The following is an 18,474-nucleotide window of genomic DNA, read 5'->3' as shown; positions in this document are numbered from 1 at the left end:
CCATTTTCAAGGTGCTTGCATGGAAAAGTGATGGGTTGTGTTATCAGGGGTCTCGTGGTCTCCAAAGGCAGACGAAGTTACAGCAGTGACGAGCATCAGAGAGGCTTCTGGGGAGGGCCTGGTGACCAGCAGCAGGGGCCTTAAGTGGGAGACAATCAGCTGCACCATTACTCTGACACAGTCAACCTTAAGTGGATTTATTAATTATTTTTAATTTAAAAAATGTATTTAACTTTATGTGCATTGGTGTGGAGGTGTCAGATAACCTGGTACTGGAGCTACAGGCAGTTGTTAACTGCCATGTGAATGCTGGGAATTGAACTCGGCTCCTTTGAAGGGCAGCTAGTACTCTTAACTGCTGAGCCATCTCTCCAGACCCTTAAGTGGACTTATAAGTGTTCATTTTTCTTTGAAGTGAGCATTGAAACTCTTAGTCCTTTCCCTATCTGCTGACGAGTTCTAACTGCCATCACGTGGGCCTATGCTCTAGCAAATCAGAGACACTGGGCTTGGACAAAGTGTTTGTATTGGTAAGGGTTCTCTAAAGAACAGAACCTACAGAATGACTATCTATCTATCTATCTATCTATCTATCTATCTATCTGGGATTTGTTAGAATGGCTTACAGGCTGTGGTCCAGCTAATCCAACAATGGCTGCCTAAGACTGGAAAAATCCAAGAACCCAGTAGTTGCTCAGTCTGTAAGGCTGGATGTCTCAGCTGGTCTTCAGTGTACACTGGAATCCAAAAGAGCAGGCTCTAAGGCAGTGGAGGAACGGACTTGCTAGCGGGGGTGAGAACAAGCAGGCAGGGAGCAAATGCTTCCTTCTTCCATGTCCTTTATATAAGCTTCCAGCAGAAGGGCTGCCCCAGATTAGAGGTGGGTATTTCCAGCTTAAAGGTCCAGATTAGAAGTGGGTCTTACCACTTTAAATGATTTGGTTAACACACCTGGCAGGTGTGATCAGTCATTTGGGTTTTGGTTAATTCTAGATGTAGTCAAGTTGACGACCAAGAACAGCCATCACAGGGATCATGAAGCAGGTTGTTTTAAACTCAGTTTTCCAGGAAGGCCTAGCAATGATACATTTCTTCTGCTACGGTCTTGATGTAAGAACAGAACGGGGAGGAGGTGACATATGTCAAATATGCTTGAATCCTTGGGAATTTACTTGGTTTTAAGCAGAGTACTACAGTAAAGACTAACAGCCTCTCTTAAGAAATATAACGGTAGTCTCATGATCACAAAGTGAATTTTATCACCAATATGGAATAAGCCCTAGAACAATCTAGAAAATGAGTCAATGTTTATTTTTTATGTGCTGTTTTATTTACTTTTTCCTTTAAGACAGCTTCTTGCTTTGTAGTCTTGGTTTGCCTGGAACTTACTAAGTCAATTGGCCAGGAATGCATGGTAATTCTTCTGCCTCTGTCTCCAAAGTGTTAGGATTTAACCCATGCACCACCACGCCCAAGACATTAGCTATTTTAGTAAAATGATGAATGAGTCTTCATTTGTTGGAAGCCAGCAAAGTATCAAGTACCCAGGCCACTGAGGAGATGTACTAGGTACAGCATATTTTTTCAAGTTAAAGATCTCTTAAAATTACACATTATAAGCAACAATCAGATTAGGAAAGAGAGCCTCTGGGTCCACCTGTGTCTCACCCAGTCAGATGCACCATTTCGACTGAATGCTTTCTGATTTCCTGGCTTATCTTTGTTATTTTGCCATATACTTATACACGTAATACCGCTCATTTATATCTTTGAATTTAAAGGAGCATCCTGCTACTAACTGTTCTGAGAATGCCCCTCCCTGACGTGTGGAACATGTACCTTCCTCATTTATTTTCCCTGACTGCCACGTAGCGTTCCCATCAGAACACGCCACAGTACTGTTACCCATTATAATACCGATGGACACTTGGTTTTACTTCTAAAAGCTTATCTAAACTGCTGTTATGATGATGTCAAAATGTCTCCCAGCAGAAATGTGTTTCTCAAGGGCATATGCCTGTCCCTGGAGGTGCTGGAGGGTGAAGTCTGCCTAGTTTCAACTTTACTAGATGGGAGAACTGCATCCCCTGCTACTCCCTTCCAGTTGCACTGCTGTGAACCCACGAGTAGGGGTTAAAGGGGATCTGGAGTTCATCATCTTGACAACTTCTGTTCTGTCAGACTTAGACATTTTCGAGAATCTGATGGAATGAAATAACACACTTTTCAAACAGACCAGCTGCACAGGCTTCCTCCTCAGTCAGATGGTTCTTCATGTGTTAGCCCTTCCTCTGGGTTATGCAGTTTTATCTGTAGAATTAGTTCCTGCATTCTGGAAAATCTGTATTGTCATCTGTACGTCATCCTCGGTCTTGCGACCTCGACTGTCTTATAGTATAGTCTAATGAAGATATGTTCACAATTTTATTGCAACCACCAATCAGTAAATTCCCATAAGATTTATATTATTTTATATCTTAATCAGGATCTCCCCATCTGAGAGCCATAAAGCTATCCCTCTTATTTATTTTACTAAATGACCTGAAACTGTCAGCTTTGCTATGCACTGAGCATGTTCTGAGAGTAAGTTTTGTTTACTGTCTCAATTACTAAAGCGCTATAATAAACCTTGATTACCTGGTAGGCAGAAATGGGCCTTTAAGGACAACACAGGGAAAAGGGAAGGCGGAACTTACTTCGCTCTGGGTTGATGGACCAATCCGGGGACTTCTTTATTAGTTTTAAGCCTCGCATTCGAGCTGGTACTTTTTTCCTGAAACGCAAGCACACATGGACGAGATGAGAACCCGGGGTTAGGTAATAAGCGGGCATTTTCGTCAGAAACTCTTTGATCCTGAAGGAGCCCCTCCACCGAAGCTGGGCAAGCCACAAAGACAAGGGTCCTTGCAAAGATGTTACATAAGGCAGGCAGAACCTGCCAGACCCTGGAACAGGAAGTACTGTAATGAAAAGAGTTGGCTTTGTAACAGGTACCACTGGGCTTAGAAAACAGCACGCAGCTAGAGTTTAATTACCGATTTTCAGTGGTGAGAGAATCGACAAAAGGTTCCAGTATCAGACAGAGGGAAACGGGACAATCGCAGGCACTGCCTACCTGTGCGGGGGAACTGGCTGCAGGAGCATGCTAAGACACAGTGTGGAAAGGCCCTAGCTGGGATAGGGACGTGACAACAAATGACTAACAGTTTCACGTCACAGTAAAATTTGGGACCAGATTCTAGTGGATTAGTAGAAGTCTTGGGCTTTCAGCTTGACAAGATTTTGTATTTCCAGCGCAGCAGCCACAGGGCAAAGAATACGCAGGTATTAAAGTGCTGGCGTGTCAGTAAGCGCACTACCACCCCGCGCTTGTAGAGGCATACACAAAGTGCTTACCACGAAGCTTGCAAAAATACCCTTGAAGTGGAAGGAAAGAACATTCTGAGCCTCGTTAACAGGAGGCTGCTCATCCTCAAAGAACTTGAACTGTGACCAGAGTTGAAGAGGCCACTATTTAAGAGCTGGACTACCTTCCCAGCTCCGCTACAAGCCGAGTGGCCCGGAGGACATGAAACAGACAGGTCCCAAACAGACTCTTCTGTGTCCCTGCTTCTCTGAAGAGAGCGAATCCCCTTTGAGTCAGTGAAATGCCAGCAACTTTTCTGTGCTCTGGCTGGTTGTTATTTACCATCAAACATGAGTGGGTCTGCATAATATTAGCACTCTAAAAATATGGTAATTTCATGTTCTAGGAAAAGAAAACAATTACCATTTTCCTACAGGCCACCTTGCCTTCTTTATACTAAAAATACTACATTCATAAGCATTTAAGAAGTATAAACGAAGGCTGGTGAGGTGGTTCAGTAAGCTCATTACACAAGCCTCATGCTTGAGTTCCACCCCAGAGCCCATGGTGCAAGGAGAGAATGAACTCCGAAAGCTCGCTCCACCAGCATGCTGTGTTGGCCACGCTCCCCAGTGATAAGCAAACTAAATTTAAAAGGCATGGACTATATTCTGGTTACTTCACTGGGGTAGACAGGGAACAAGAGATAGTTACTGAAGCTTTCACAAAGCAGGTGGGAGAATTAGCTAAGTACCGCACGGGCTCCAATAGCCCAAACCCAAAGTCCATTGTTTCTCTTGGGGTTGTGCTGCCTGACAAAGGCCTAGAGCATCATGCAGGGTCTTCTGCAATCATGCAGGGTGTTCTGCACAGAGCAGCAGAGTACACGGACAGAGCCAACAACCAGTCTTTCTGTCCATCTCAGAGAAGAAAAGAGACGGACGGAAGCCTTCCAGCCGGGTCGAGCACACAGGTTTCTTCCAGGTTGAACACTTTCTCCTTGAAGCTATATGTATTCTTAAATACAAGGTGGGCAGGTATGATCTGCCACTCCCCTCTGGTCACATAATCTCCCAAATTCCTAGAGCTCAAATGATACATCAAAATTTTCAACATCCTGGAGGCAGGGAACTGAAATGTCACATAACTGTAACCTGCTTATATTCTTATTAAACTACTCTACATAATTATATTACCTCTTCAAATCTCCCTTAAAAACCTATTATACATACTTGCTAAGAACAACCCTCAAACGACAGAGACTCAATGGCAAAACTTTCTACTATGTACTTATGTCTTTATTTCATAGATTATAATTCAACAAGACCAGTAATAACAACTGAGGACCTATATTTTAATATATACTGACTTATTTAGTGTTCATAAATATTTGCATACATTAGCTCATTTTCACACCTACAACACCTCTGAATTAGGTAACATTTTATTACTTTTTTTCTCTCTTTCTTGAGACAGTGTTGGTCTTGAAGTCTCAAACGTCATTCCTCAGTTTTACAGTACACACCACCATGCCTAGTCACTTAATTCCCATTTTACAGATGAGCACACTGAGGCATAGGGCAATGAAGAACCTAACTGAGGTTATATAAGTAATGAGTGGTGATACTGGGCTTTGAACTTGGGAAGCTTGACTCCAGAGTTCATGGTTTAGTTACTGGCCACAGCTCTCAAATGTTTAGAACCAACACTTCTATCCATAGTCTTCAAGATATGACACCTCATTCATATTGTTTTTTTTTTTTTTTTTGGTTAAGGTTTGAATTTTAACACTGGCAAAACTGAAAACAAAGCCGTCAATGACAAACCTGTGTCAATTCCTTTCCTTGAAGCAAAAATCTCTCTTCATTCATTTTTGAGGAAATGATTTACCAGATTCCCAGGTTTGAGCACCCAGGATCTTTAAAGGAGCTATGCTATCCCATTAAAAGAAAGAACCGCACACTCGGCTAACATCTCCATCAAATGCACAAGGGCTTTTCTTCCTGGAGACACTGTCCTTGGGTAGGCAAAGGAAATGCTTCATCCACATCTCCTACTTCATTGCAAGGCTGGGAGAAAGATATGCCTCCGAGCACGAGATGTAATGAAATGTAATTTACAGTGCTTCACTGAGGACCTTCTTAAGCGAAAATGGAAATGAGTTTTCTACTGAGTCCTGATGGGGTGGCCATACACGCTGACTGCTGTATCACTGCTTTCTGTGGCTGTGATGAAAAACTAGAAGCCTGACGATTTGTTACAAAGAAAAGGGACTTATTTATCTCAGTTTGGGGGAGAAAAAGTCCAAGTTTTGGTAGTTTAATCGAGTTCCTCCCAGTAAGGGCACCCTTCTTAGGAACCTCAAAGCTGTGCGGTCCACCCTTTGGCCACAGTTCCTGTCTCTCACACAGGAAGAAAAGTTACTGCACTGACTGTGGAGCGTGCAGTCAACATCAACAGTCTCATGGGGTAAATTCATATTTCATGAAACTTCCCCAGCATAAGCATAACTGAGAATACAGATGACCACAGCCCAGTTTTAACACCTCCATTATCCCCCCCCCCAAAGGCGCCTTAAAACCATCGTAGATCCTGACAATCATAGCTCCATTGTCTCTACAAACCTGCATTTTCCAGATTCATATAAACGGAATCGCACAGTGTGTAGCTTTTTCTTCGGCACTTTTCACTTAGTATATTTGTTGGATTTGTTCACATGCAGTATATATCAGAACTTGGTTTTTAAACTTTATCATTCCAGTGTATGAATATACTGTATTTTGCTCACCTAGCCATCACTTAATGGACAATTCAGATTCTTTTCAGTTTGTGGCTATTATGAAGAATGATGCCGTCACCATTCACATGTGAGCTTTTGTACAAATATGTCTCAATTTCTCTTGGGGAGAGTCCTGGTAGTACAACTGTTGGGCTGTGCAGCGAGTTTAGTTTCCCGACTGGAAACATTAACATGCTATTTTATAAGTTGTTGCATGATCTTACATTTCCATTCACAAAGCAGGATGGGTCCAGGTTCCCCACATTCCACCACCTGGCCGTTTCTCAATTACTGCTACTCCAGGGGCCATGTAGTGGTATCTTACTGGAAACTTTATTATTAAAATTGGACTTTTAAGGATTTGTTCTTATATTTTCTTATGTATCCCCCAGGGATACTTTGTGCCTATCTATCTATCTATCTATCTATCTATCTATCTATCTATCTATCTATGCAGAGTATTGATTTAGTTACTGATTGCCTACATTTATCAAAGCCAGCTTTATTTGTTTATAAACATAATGAACTTATATTTCAGGACTTGTTTGTTGGGGGTGATGAGGGATGTGGAGTGATTTGCCTTTTTTTTTTTTTTTTTTAAGGAAGGACGGGACAGGAAACAAAAAAGGGCTGGAAGAGGTTGATGTGGTGGAGACCCATGGTCACAGCCAGATGGGTCACGGACAGGCACCTGCTCTAGGAATGAAATTGGAAGGAGGAAGAAGAGACGCCAGGATGCTGCTTCCCTTAAAGACGAGACTGTTTCAATGCTATTTCAGTAGGATGTAAGTATCCTTTCCAAATAAGCTGGGGATGATGACGCTGAGCAGAAGTCACGGATCTTCCTCGCTCCACACTGGCATCTGAACCCTTTGGGCTAAAACACGAACTCCCAGCCCTCTCAGGACACCCTGAATAGAGCTCCACAGTCCCAGGAAGCTGTAACTGAAAAGGAAGCCCTTGGCGATTCTTTACAGATCTGAGCCTCCATATTGTGGATGTCACCATCTGCCCTTCACAGAGCAATTTCCGGGATTCTCTACAGACAGCAACTCAGTGTCCCAGACAACCCTACAGAGGCCCCCGGCCAGGGCAGCCGCCCCTTAACTCTAATGCCCAGTGGCCGGCCCCATCGGCTGGAAGAAGCTCCCATTTTCCAAAAATGTCTGCGAACTACTGCCAGGTAGTGATGAGCTTATTCCAGTAACTAAGTTTTCCTTTGCATGGAATCATTTCTTTCTTTAGGAACGGCGCGCGCTTGTCGTGTCAGAGTAAACGTATCACCCCTTCTCATTTGCTGCAGACTGCCAAAGCAACTGTATTAACGCTGCTGCCAAGAGCTCCCCCACCCGCTGGGCAACTCCCCGAGGGGAGGAGGGAGACGGGAAAGATCCTAGATGCTCACAGAGGAGCACCTGCTCAGGACGCCGACAGGAGTCAACCTGCTCTGGACAGGGATGCAGCAGGAGGGGACATCTTTTCTCCATCACCTCTTTGTCTCATCTATCTGCCTGGGCTGACAGCAGGGGCTACAAGGGTCTTTTCTAGTTGGGCTTAAAGCACCTAGTGTTCTTTCCTGCCCAGCAGCAGGGAGTTCTTTCCTAGCAATCCCCAGGGTCAGAGTGAGGTCTAAGTACAGCTTCTGGGACTGCCACAATGTGCTGTATGGAGAAATGACACCCAGTAAGAAGGCTCAAAGGGTTTGCCCCACCTCTGTCTGTCCGTCTGTCTCTGTCTGTCTTTCTCCCTCCATATCTGAATCACTTCATTTTGCCTCATTTTCATTCATGGAAACTAAGTGGGGGGGACTACTTTGTCAGATCCTATAATGAAGAAATTTTAGGGCATGCATGCACATTTTAAAAATATGTTCAGATACAAAATAATCATTTCACCCCAGAGGGATGTATTTCACAGAATGTAAACTTTTTGAAAACCATCTCTGACATCCAATCTCTTATTTCTCACATAATATTAAGATGCAAAAGGATTTATCGTTTTGAAATAGCTTGTCTGCTGCATGATCAGGATTCGCTGGACCACATTTACCTCCCCAGTGTATGCTTACATATGGAAATGTCCACTCCGCCACCTGCAGCTATTAACTCGGCCAGCCAGCATCAGAGCAACAACGTGAAGCCCAAACATCCATTATGTTATTTAGGTATAGAGATTTCTAAATTTACTAGTATTTTGCTAAAGTCATTTACTGGTGATGAGGTTGAAATGGGAAGTCTTGTTTTTTAGGGATTCTTTCCCCTTCAAAGAAAAGACTGACCCGCATCCATTTTACAGCAAAGTGACGCAAAAGGGGCAAGTCAACTTTAGAGCAACCAATGCCTTTCATGCAGTTGCTTTGTAAGGCAGACTGGAAACATTTAAAGTACTCCTGTAGCTAAACAGCCACAGGAAACAGCTCGGAACAGATTTAATTGTCTATCAACAAATTTAGAACAAAGTCATTAAGTCACGATGTCGGTAATTAAAAGATACAAGCTACAGTGTTCCCAAATCCTGCTGACAATTATAAGTTAAGGACACTTTAAAGAGACAATGCTTCTCCGGGTTCTTCAAGGCATACACACACAGGGAATGCTTTGGAATACCTGCTTTGGAACTACAATCAATGTTCGCCCATGATGCTTTTATTAGCCAGGGAAAGGTAGCTTGCGCCGTGTAACAAGCAGCCTCCAGCTTAAAGGAATGAAAGTTTAATGCGAGTACATGTGACTTATCTGGTGCAGGGTGCAGAAGTCAGATACTCAGGTTAACAGACCTCACATCAATCTATCTTTCACCATGGCTGGAGGTCAGCCAAGGATAAATCCTCATATTCACTTGGTCATATGTTACAGAACATATAAAGTCAAAAGCACAGACAATGTGAGTCAGACAGGGCAATACAGTGAGACCTTGTCTTAAAAAATGTGTGTGTGTGTGTGTGTGTGTGTGTGTGTGTGAGAGAGAGAGAGAGAGAGAGAGAGAGAGAGAGAGAGAGCGCACCATTTTACTAGACCACATTTGTCAGAACTGCATTAGCTCTAGGTAGCCCTAGTAACTACCACACCTGTGGTTTTTCTAAATGCATACACTTTCGATCACAGTACTACCTAACATTAATGACAGAATTCTCCCTTTCTGAATAGTTGGATGCATAACAAATACCATTATTTATATTAAACCTTGAATTTTTATTGAAAAAAGCCACATCATTGAAAATTTAAACTGCATCAAAATGCCAGGCACTTCGGGAGGTGACCACGGTGGCGAGCACTGGTAAATGACAGTACACACAAACTGGACACACTCCAGAAAAACGCATGGAAAGCATACAGGATCACACTCACAGCTTCTCCATTGCTTCTTTTCCTTCCCAACCATCAAACAGAACCAAGCACATAGGAGCGGGAATCCCACTCACTCTGATCTTCATCAGGAAGACCAATGGTCTCAGGGATTCGACTCTCCGCTCATTGGTCATCCCTGTTTGCAGCTGACATGGGGTTCAGGGTGGGGCGGAAAGAAACAGGAACTGAACACCTGCCCTATTCCTCCAGGGTCGGAAGAGAAATGAAAGAATTCGGATTTTATTCTGGACATAGTGGAGAGCCCTGCAGAGTTTTCAGCAGGGAAGTCACATGACTAGATGAGTTCTAGAAACATCACAGCAGGAGCGTGAGAAGCAGAGGCAGGCTGTCTCCGCAGGAGCAGGCTGCAGCAATCCTGTGGTCTTTCGTGGACAGTACCGGGTAAGCCTGATGGGAGGGAGAGTACTGGACTGGGTGGTGAGAGGACATTTCAGTTCTCCAGGGCCATCCATTGGGAGGTGTGATGAAGAGACCGGAGGGGAAGGAGCGGAGCCAGGAGATGCTGAGAGGCCGGGTTGCTTGGGAATGCTCCCCATCAGTGAGGACACCTTCAGATACAAGTGCCAGAAAGGCCATTTGACTTCCTTCGAGCCAGTAAGGAATGTATTGGATTACCTAAGAGAACTGGATCCAATGTCATCCAGGTGGTAAAGTATGTCTATGTCTGTCTGTCTTTGCTTATCATCTTGGTTTAATTTATTTCATGACCTTGCCAGCTCCAGATCCAATCTTCCCTACTCTGTAGGTCCATAAGGCAAGAATCTTTCTATCTGGTCCCAGTTACAAGCACAGCAGGATACACTGCAATCAGCCAGAGAAGGACCCAGTTGGCTACTTCGGTGGCAGTGATGTCGCAGCAGGACAAGGGCCTTTGTTGGGAAAAGAGGATGCAATGGCCACCACAACATTTGTTATTCATCTGCCTATGGGTTCTTTGTCTTCCAAATATTTTCCATTACGACACACATGTGTATGCTTATGTAAAAACATAAACTATTAAAAATGATAATCTATGCAACACAGACCATACAGTGGGTGTACATGCTCACATTTAAGAGATTAAGTTTTGGACTGGTATACAAAGATTTCTCTTTTCCATTTCCCTTTCTCGCAGCCACTCTTAAATTCATTTTAACAGCGACAGGTAGGAATGTGCACATTTATGAGGCGCCATGTTCTAATACTTCTACAAAGAGATTTAGCAACTTTCCAATTTAGTTCCCACTTGGCACATTTTTCCCATCAGAAGTCTAAGCAAATGAAAAGTCCCTGTTTTAACGGCACCCTCCCTCTCTGGCTTTCCAGCTCATATGTCAGGTCTGCTGTGCTGTAACGGCTTTACAGAGCGGATGGGATTTGTCACTAGATTCCTATATAGTCCTGTACTCAGTAATCAAATCTGGCATTGTCCTATTATGTAAGTGCTCCAAGGCTTTAGGTAAAGACCGGCCGTGGCTACAGTTTGGGCTGAAAAGGTTTCTTCATGATTCTGATTTACAGTGCTTAGGCCATAAAGAGCGAATACGACTCTTTCCCCTTCCTTACAGGAGCACTGATCTGGACATGCCTAAAAGGCGTGCTCAGCCTCGAGTGTCTTCACTAGTCGCTCAGTCTTCTAAAAGCCTCCTAGCAAGGCTCCCACATTGCCTTTTTCTGCAATCGCTCCTAAATTTGGTGTCCATTCCCTTAAGTCTTAAGCAGGGCATTAACAGGGGTGGAGGGACAGTGGTGGGTCTGTGAAGCACAGCATGGTGGCGTGCCAAGGAGGAGAAGTCTACCATGTCTGCTGCCCTCATGTCCCACCTGAGGGTCAGTGTTGGGAGATTGTTCCATTAGGGCTTCATCCCTGGGAAAATGAGCTGAGGCCCACTGACTCGGTCCCTGTGGAAAGGCTTCAGAACATCTATCTGGTCTTCATTCTTTCTGTGTGCCCTCAAGGTCTGGATGAGGGGGTCGGATAAGAGGGCAGTTTGCTAATAGGCCAGTTGAACGGGGTTAGACGGCTAAGGAGACGCAGGGGCTACCAACATGATAGACTTCGATGATGGTGGCTTACTGTCCTTTGCTGTAACAGCACCTTTGTATCATTGTTAAGCTGCCTGCTCCCATCATGCACCTGACTCATGCATAAGAATTACCCTATTTTGGGAAATCCTGACCATTCCCTGGACTGTTGCCCAAAACTCACTAATATTCTCCTCCATTAGAGTTTGACTATGAACAAGTCACCCACAATCCCACCTATGCCCCCGATGACATCCTTCTCTGTACCAAACCACATTTTTCTCAAGTACTATTTCTATCCTCTGCTCAGGTGACATTGTAGACCCAAGTTTCTGTCCCACCTGGTCCCACAGCCATTCAATCCCCCCAAAATACACAGGCTTATATTAATTATAAACTGTTTGGCTTATTAGCTCAGGTTTATTATTAGCTAGCTCTTACAACTTAAAGTAACCCACAATTGTTGTCTATGTTTAGCCACGTGGCTTGGTACCTTGTCTCAGTGAGGCATTCTCATCTTGCTTCTTTTGAATCTGGCTGGCGATTCACTCTCCTCCCAGAATTCTCCTTGTCTGGTTGCCCTGCCTATACTTTCTTCCTGGCTACTGGCCAATCAGCGTTTTATTAAACTAATACAAGTGACAAATCTTTACAGTGTACGAGAGCATTATCCCACAGTATGACACCTCTCTCTCTTGAGGACTGGTGCTTAAGTCTTAATGTAAATAACCTTTTCCTTTCTTCTTTTGTGACTGCACAGATGCATTTGTGCTAGAAGCCCAAGGTTGGCCTGGGAGGGTTCTTTAATAATTTTCTACCTTATTTATTAAGGCAGAGTCTCTCATTTGAGCCAGAACTTACCAATATGGTGACTCTGGCTAGCCAGCTTGTTCCAGGGAGCCCTGGTCTCTACATCTCAAAGGGCTGGGATTATAAGTGGGCCACCATAAATGTCCCAAACTTTGGCTCTCACAGGTGCTTTGTAGATATAGGAGCTGTGGGCCGCTTCCCGCCGCCCAGCTCCTGGCCGCCAGCTAGCTTTACCCAAAATAATTACACGGAAACTGTATTCTTTTAAACACCGCCTGGCCCATTAGCTCTAGCCTCTATTGGCTAACTCTCACATCTTGCTTTAACCCATATTTAGTAATCTGTGTAGCACCACGAGGTGGCTTACCAGGAAAGATCTTAACCTGCGTCTGTCTCGAGTGGGAGAATCATGGCGACTGCCTGACTCGGCTTCTTTCTCCTAGCATTCTGTTCTGTCTATTCCGCCCACCTAATTTGCTGTCCTATTAAAGGGCCAAGGCAGTTTCTTTATTAACCAATAGACAGATGACCCTCCTCCATCAGTACATCACAAGCACTTGGTCTACCAAGCTGTCTCCCTGGCACCCTTATCTTAATCTTAAAAAACAAACAACATACTTTCCTTTGCTTAAAAAAAAATCCCGTTTTAACTTGATAAATCCTAATTTTGCTTCATACGGCCTTATCTTAAAATTCTCCTATGCAGTGTCACTCAGGACCACAGCTGTTCCTAGAGAAGCCCACGAGGGACAGACTCATCAGGCTGCACCTCCTACTGCCAACTACACTAGAGAAAAATCAGTTTTCAAAGTCATCTTGTTGATTCCTTCATTCCTTATCTATAGAACCCAGCAAGAATTTTCTCCTACTTGAGTAAAAAGCAAAAACAAAACAAAATTAAAGTACAGACTTATGAGCTTCAATCAACTATGTGGCCCTGAAGATAAGCTCGCTTGTTTTTCCAAGGCATGTCTTGGCAAGCCTAACTATGACATCCTTTGGTGTGACTGCAACCTCTAGATTTCAATATAGCTTATCAATTCAGATGTACCTGCATGTGTTTACAGTCACATGATAAGGACAACCCACCTTAATTAGAAATAGGATTTTCCATACTCAATTTCATGAAATAATTTAAACTTTTCTGGTGCCTCTGACATTGACATTTTCATATGAGCACTTTCAATTCATCTCATTTTCAGGCATATTATCCTCCCCTTATGCATGTGAAATAAGAAACACTTTGACCTTTTAATAGTAAGCCGCCAGCGTGGAGGTTTGCCAGTCACTCACTGTACTAGCCTTTCAAAGTAATTGATAAAAAGCTGCTTATGCCAGGTGTGGGGGCTCATGCCCATAATCTTACCACTAGGAACAGGAGGCTCAGAAGTTCAAGGCCATTCTTAACTCTGTTTCAACTTCCAGGACAGCCTGTGCTCTGTGAGACCTTACATCGGTCCCAAGAACCTCTGGGAAGGCTGTTTATGAAGACATATCTGAAGTCATTACTAAATTAGAGTTTGTTTTCCTTAAGGAAAAACAAAACAAATAAACAAACAAAACAAAAAACCATGACCTGCTGGAAAAGCTTTACGAATGTCCAAAGGAGCCACAGACACATCAGTCTTTTAAGCTGTATCTCCCTACAAATTCTGCATTCAAAACCAATGAGTGCATCTTCCTCTGAGACTCAAAGACAGGGTGGAATCCATTTTCCCCAAACCAACATAATCCATAACGCAAAAGGAACTTACCATAAAAATGATGGCTGAAAGGATATATTTGATAAAATCTAAGGTTTCAGGATGAAATTTAATGGACATGTGGGACCGTATGCCACTTTGCAAAGTCTCATGTCAGTTATATGCTGACAGGAAAGTTCACAAACAGCGCACGTTTGTTGTCCAACAGTCGCTTGTCATTCTGGGGGTACCCAAAGAGAACACGCATGTTGGGGTCTTCGCGCCTCCTGCTCCCCTCCCCTCTCCTGCCCTCTCTTTCGTTTCCTGCTACAAAAGATAAACTCCCAGATAATACTTCATTTGCTTCTGACATGACAGCACACACATTGAACTGATGTTCCCATGAAAATTCAACAACGGAAAGGCAGAGACATTGATTCTGGTTACGGAAGGTTTCTTACAATTATAAAGGCAGTAACAAGAATAAAAATAACAGCTAGTGTTGATGGCAGCTTTCCCTTGTTAGACGCCACATTAGCCCGTGGGCCTTAATTGATTTAGATACAGATAAACTCCAACCACAGGCCCCAGAGGTATTAGCTCAGTAAATGTCAGCCATTATTCTTACTGCTATGATTGTTTACTTAATACGTACCAGTTAATTCTGACAACAACCACAGAAGGTGAGACTAAGGAGGAGGCCATTAAGGAAATGGATGGCGAAGATAACTGTCATCTGAAGTGAAAGTGTGGCCCCAAATGGACTCTCTTTCAATACAACTTTGCATTATTTAAAAACCCAACTCTGCATAAATTAAAGAGGATGTGGGAAAGAGGAGTCCACTTGTTTTCAAAGCCGTCTTTTATGTCCTAATACCAAAAGATGAGCCACGGCCTGGATGGAAGGCACATTTGTAACAACACAGTCCTGAACACTGGTGCTGTCCCCATGTCACTGCTTAGATTCCGTAACTGTCCTTCCAGGCCAAAATAAATCAAGGTCCATAATATACAGGGATCAATGAACCCCGAATCACTCACAGGGAATGGGGACCAGGCTTCATTGTAAGGGCATGCCCTCTTCAAGGATAATCAATTAAAACATTTCAAAAGCTTAACTTACGACAACCAAAAAACACATAAATTAATTATCTATCCTGGGTATACTGGAGCTAGATCCTAACTATTTAAGGGTTCTGTGAGCCAACCACAGTACATAAACGGACTGACATCATCAACGCCTGCCTCCTCCTTCTAAGCTGGTTCTTCAGTTCTTGCTATAGACAGGCATTATTTCATCTGTAAGACTAGTCACCTAGGCTGCTGTTCTGTAGTCACCAGGGTGGAATGACTTTAAATAATTAGGTGGTAATGTCTCTCTCCAGTATCTAGTATGTGGTCTAGAGAAAATGAACGACATGGCAATGGGAACTGACTACCCTTACCCAAATGAGGACCCACTATGCTGCTCCAGAGTCACCCAATGGTTCCAAAATCCCCAGGAACTATGAGCAGTTACTGTAGAAGCTAGACACAGTAGTCTAGTCAAACGACCCAGGCTATGAAGGAAGGTAAGGAAGACACCAAGATGAAGATGTCACCCTCCTTGGCAGAAGCCCTACCTCCATTACTGTCTTGGTGGATAGCCATCACTCTAAGTTTACACATCTGTCTCAGGGCCTGGGTTAAACGCCGACATCTAATAAGTCCTTTAAAGCTAGCCATAGTATCGAGCTCTTTATGTACAGATGTGCTAGGCTTCTGTTGCAATGACAGATACAGGGGGGAAAGAACTTAAAGAGGAAAGATCTGTTTTGGTCCATAGTTCCAGAACCTTTAGAACAAGGTCAGCTGAATTCACGCTTTAGGCCCAAAGTGAGACAGAACATCCTGGCAACTGGAATTTATGACAGAGGAAGCGGCTTATCTCACGGGAGCCAGAAAGAAGACAGGCAGGAAGGGGCCAGGGACAAGGGATCTTTCAAAGACACTCTCCGACTACTTCCCCCTACCAGTTCCCATCATCCTACCATGTTCTATTAGTAACATAGAACAAGAATCCATCTGCAGATAAATCCACTGATTGGCTCAGGGTTCTGATGATCCAGCTGCCTCTCAAAGACTGGATCTGCTGATTGGCTCAGGGTTCTGATGATCCAGCTGCCTCTCAAGGACTGGATCCACTGATTGGCTCAGGGTGCTGGTGATCCAGCTGCCTCTCAAAGACTGGATCTACTGATTGGCTCAGGGTCCTGGTGATCCAGCTGCCTCTCAAAGACTGGATCTACTGATTGGCTCAGGGTCCTGATGATACAGCTGCCTCTCAAAGACTGGATCTACTGATTGGCTCAGGGTCCTGGTGATCCAGCTGCCTCTCAAAGACTGGATCTACTGATTGGCTCAAAGTTCTGATGATCCAGTTGCCTCTCAAGAACTGGATCCACCAGTTTTGGGAGCCAGGCTTTCAAAACATGAGCCTCTGGGAGACAGTTCATGTTCAAGCCACAGTAAGAGACAGCAGTGGTAGTCACTCAGTAAGCGTTGGCTGAATGAATACAGGAACATTTGTCTTTCTTATTTGTTACACTGTTCAGTGACAATAATTCCACTCAAAATAAAAATGGACACAGAAAAGGCTGGAGCATCTTAAGAATGAACCATAGATATGAGACACAAGGGTTGGTATCTTTATGGTAGCCTAGACTAAAGCTGTGACCAAGGAGGGCTGGGGGAAAAGAAAAGCCAGCTAGAAATAGCATTTACCAAAACTTATGGCATCATCACTTTTAAGGTAGGTTATAAGAAGTTCATGGTGGTTTTTCTCCTTAAAAACAAAAAGTTATTTCAGGGATGGAAAAAGAGCTTCATTTCACTCCTGTAAAGTATTTTCACCATAAATTGTTGGATCATAGTGACAACAAATGTCAGCTGTTACTCACTCATTCATACTAATAATCATTTGTGTAGGAGCTAGAAAACTCACAGCATCCAGGAGACGTAGAACAGTGGTGGTCAGAGGCTGGGAAGAACGGGGAATGAGTGACTCATGGGAACAGAGCTGGCGCCTTGCAAGCTGAAAGAAGCCCTGGAGAGGATGCTGTGCTGGTCGGGCAGCAAGGCTGATATGATGTACTAGTGTACTATATACCTAAATACTGTCAAAAGATGAGGTTCCACCCCTTCCTGAAGGGCCATTGGTTGCTGGAAAGGGCGTGTTGTTTTCTTCAGTGGGGTCATCACTGATAAGTATCCCATGCTTAGTAAATAACCCTCTGTAAATGCTCTTGGAAGTAAGCCTAAACTTGTTAGGATGGATGCATGCACACGCACGCGCGTGCACACACACACACACACACACACACAAACACACACACAGAGTAGGAGGCGGATGAGAGGGTACTAGGAATGAAAAACTAAAATTCATTATATGTATGTATATATAATTATGTAATTGTCAAATAATAAAATAATTAAAAATTTCAAAACAACAAACCTCATGTTATATATATTATCCTATATAATTTTAAAATATGGAATTAAAAAAACACCAGTTTAAAATTCTTTATCAAATCTAGTAAATGTGCTATTTTTGTATATTTCAAAGCCGACATTAAACAGAAAACATACCACATACATAGATCTATTAAAGCATTTAGTCGTGTGCCTACATAGTGTAATCTCAAAGGATCACATCTGTACCACATAATCTACTGAACAATAGCGGCAAGCCTGGCTGTTCTGGAAAAACTATCCATGCCATAAAGGCTGATACACAAGGCACTGGCCAGTGCAATCTCACACCTTTGAGAACTTTGGACTTTGAGAACTCAGAGCAGCTAAAGTTGAGAGCAAAAACGTGAGAAACATGGATGGCACCAGGTCTGTGTATGACTCCAATACCCGACCTCTTTAGAGGGAGCAATGCCATGCCATTTTCTAGAGAGAAGCAGGAGGAACCGACAGCAGCTGACGGTGGCAGCACAGCTCCAAGCTTCCCTGGTGAGAATCCAGGACTGAAAGGAAGTCCATAGAGAAAAGAGCCTTGAAAGCCAGGGACGGAAGATGCGCTCTGGGACAGAGCTGCTGTCTGACAGTAAGGCCCAGCCTCTGGTTGGACACTGTGGGAATGGGTGTCTGGATAGACTAAAGGACTTGCTGAATTCTGGCTCTTTGTCTGCCTGGTACATGGAAGAGGCATATGAGAAGGCTCATCTCTTCTCATCTCGTCTCATCTCGTCTCATCTATGGGGAGACTCTACGCCTTCTTGTTGACTTTCCAGGCATCAAATGGGAGGCGACAACCAAAGGTCTTGGCAGTATGAATGCTGACTTCCCCATTAAGAGCTGTGATTTTAGCTTGGTATCCTTCCCTTAGAGTGCCCGACTGCAGGAAATGAGCATTGTGACCTGGGATCTGGTGTGTCTGTGTGTGGTGGTGGGTATGGATGGGCGTTGGGGCGGGGGTGAGCGAGGAAGCCAGGGGTT

The 18,474-nt window shown here is 43.7% G+C and overlaps 1 protein-coding gene across 2 annotated transcripts in view; it reads right to left on the bottom strand.

Moving 5' to 3' along the window:
* Positions 1–18,474, bottom strand: part of CUNH1orf21 (chromosome unknown C1orf21 homolog) — a 194,445-nt gene that overhangs the window by 20,858 nt on the left and 155,113 nt on the right. For both annotated transcript variants that reach the window (XM_041662526.1, XM_041662527.1), the window contains exon 4: positions 2,697–2,773. In XM_041662526.1, the coding sequence (XP_041518460.1) occupies positions 2,697–2,773 (77 nt within the window). The remainder of the gene's footprint in view (positions 1–2,696; positions 2,774–18,474) is intronic.

This window comes from Microtus oregoni, unplaced genomic scaffold, assembly GCF_018167655.1.
Source record: "Microtus oregoni isolate MIOR12 unplaced genomic scaffold, Mior012 000013F_ref0000133, whole genome shotgun sequence".
NCBI classification, from domain to species: domain Eukaryota; kingdom Metazoa; phylum Chordata; class Mammalia; order Rodentia; family Cricetidae; genus Microtus; species Microtus oregoni.
Note: the sequence above shows the minus strand (reverse complement) of the source record. Positions and strands in the feature narration are given on the sequence as shown.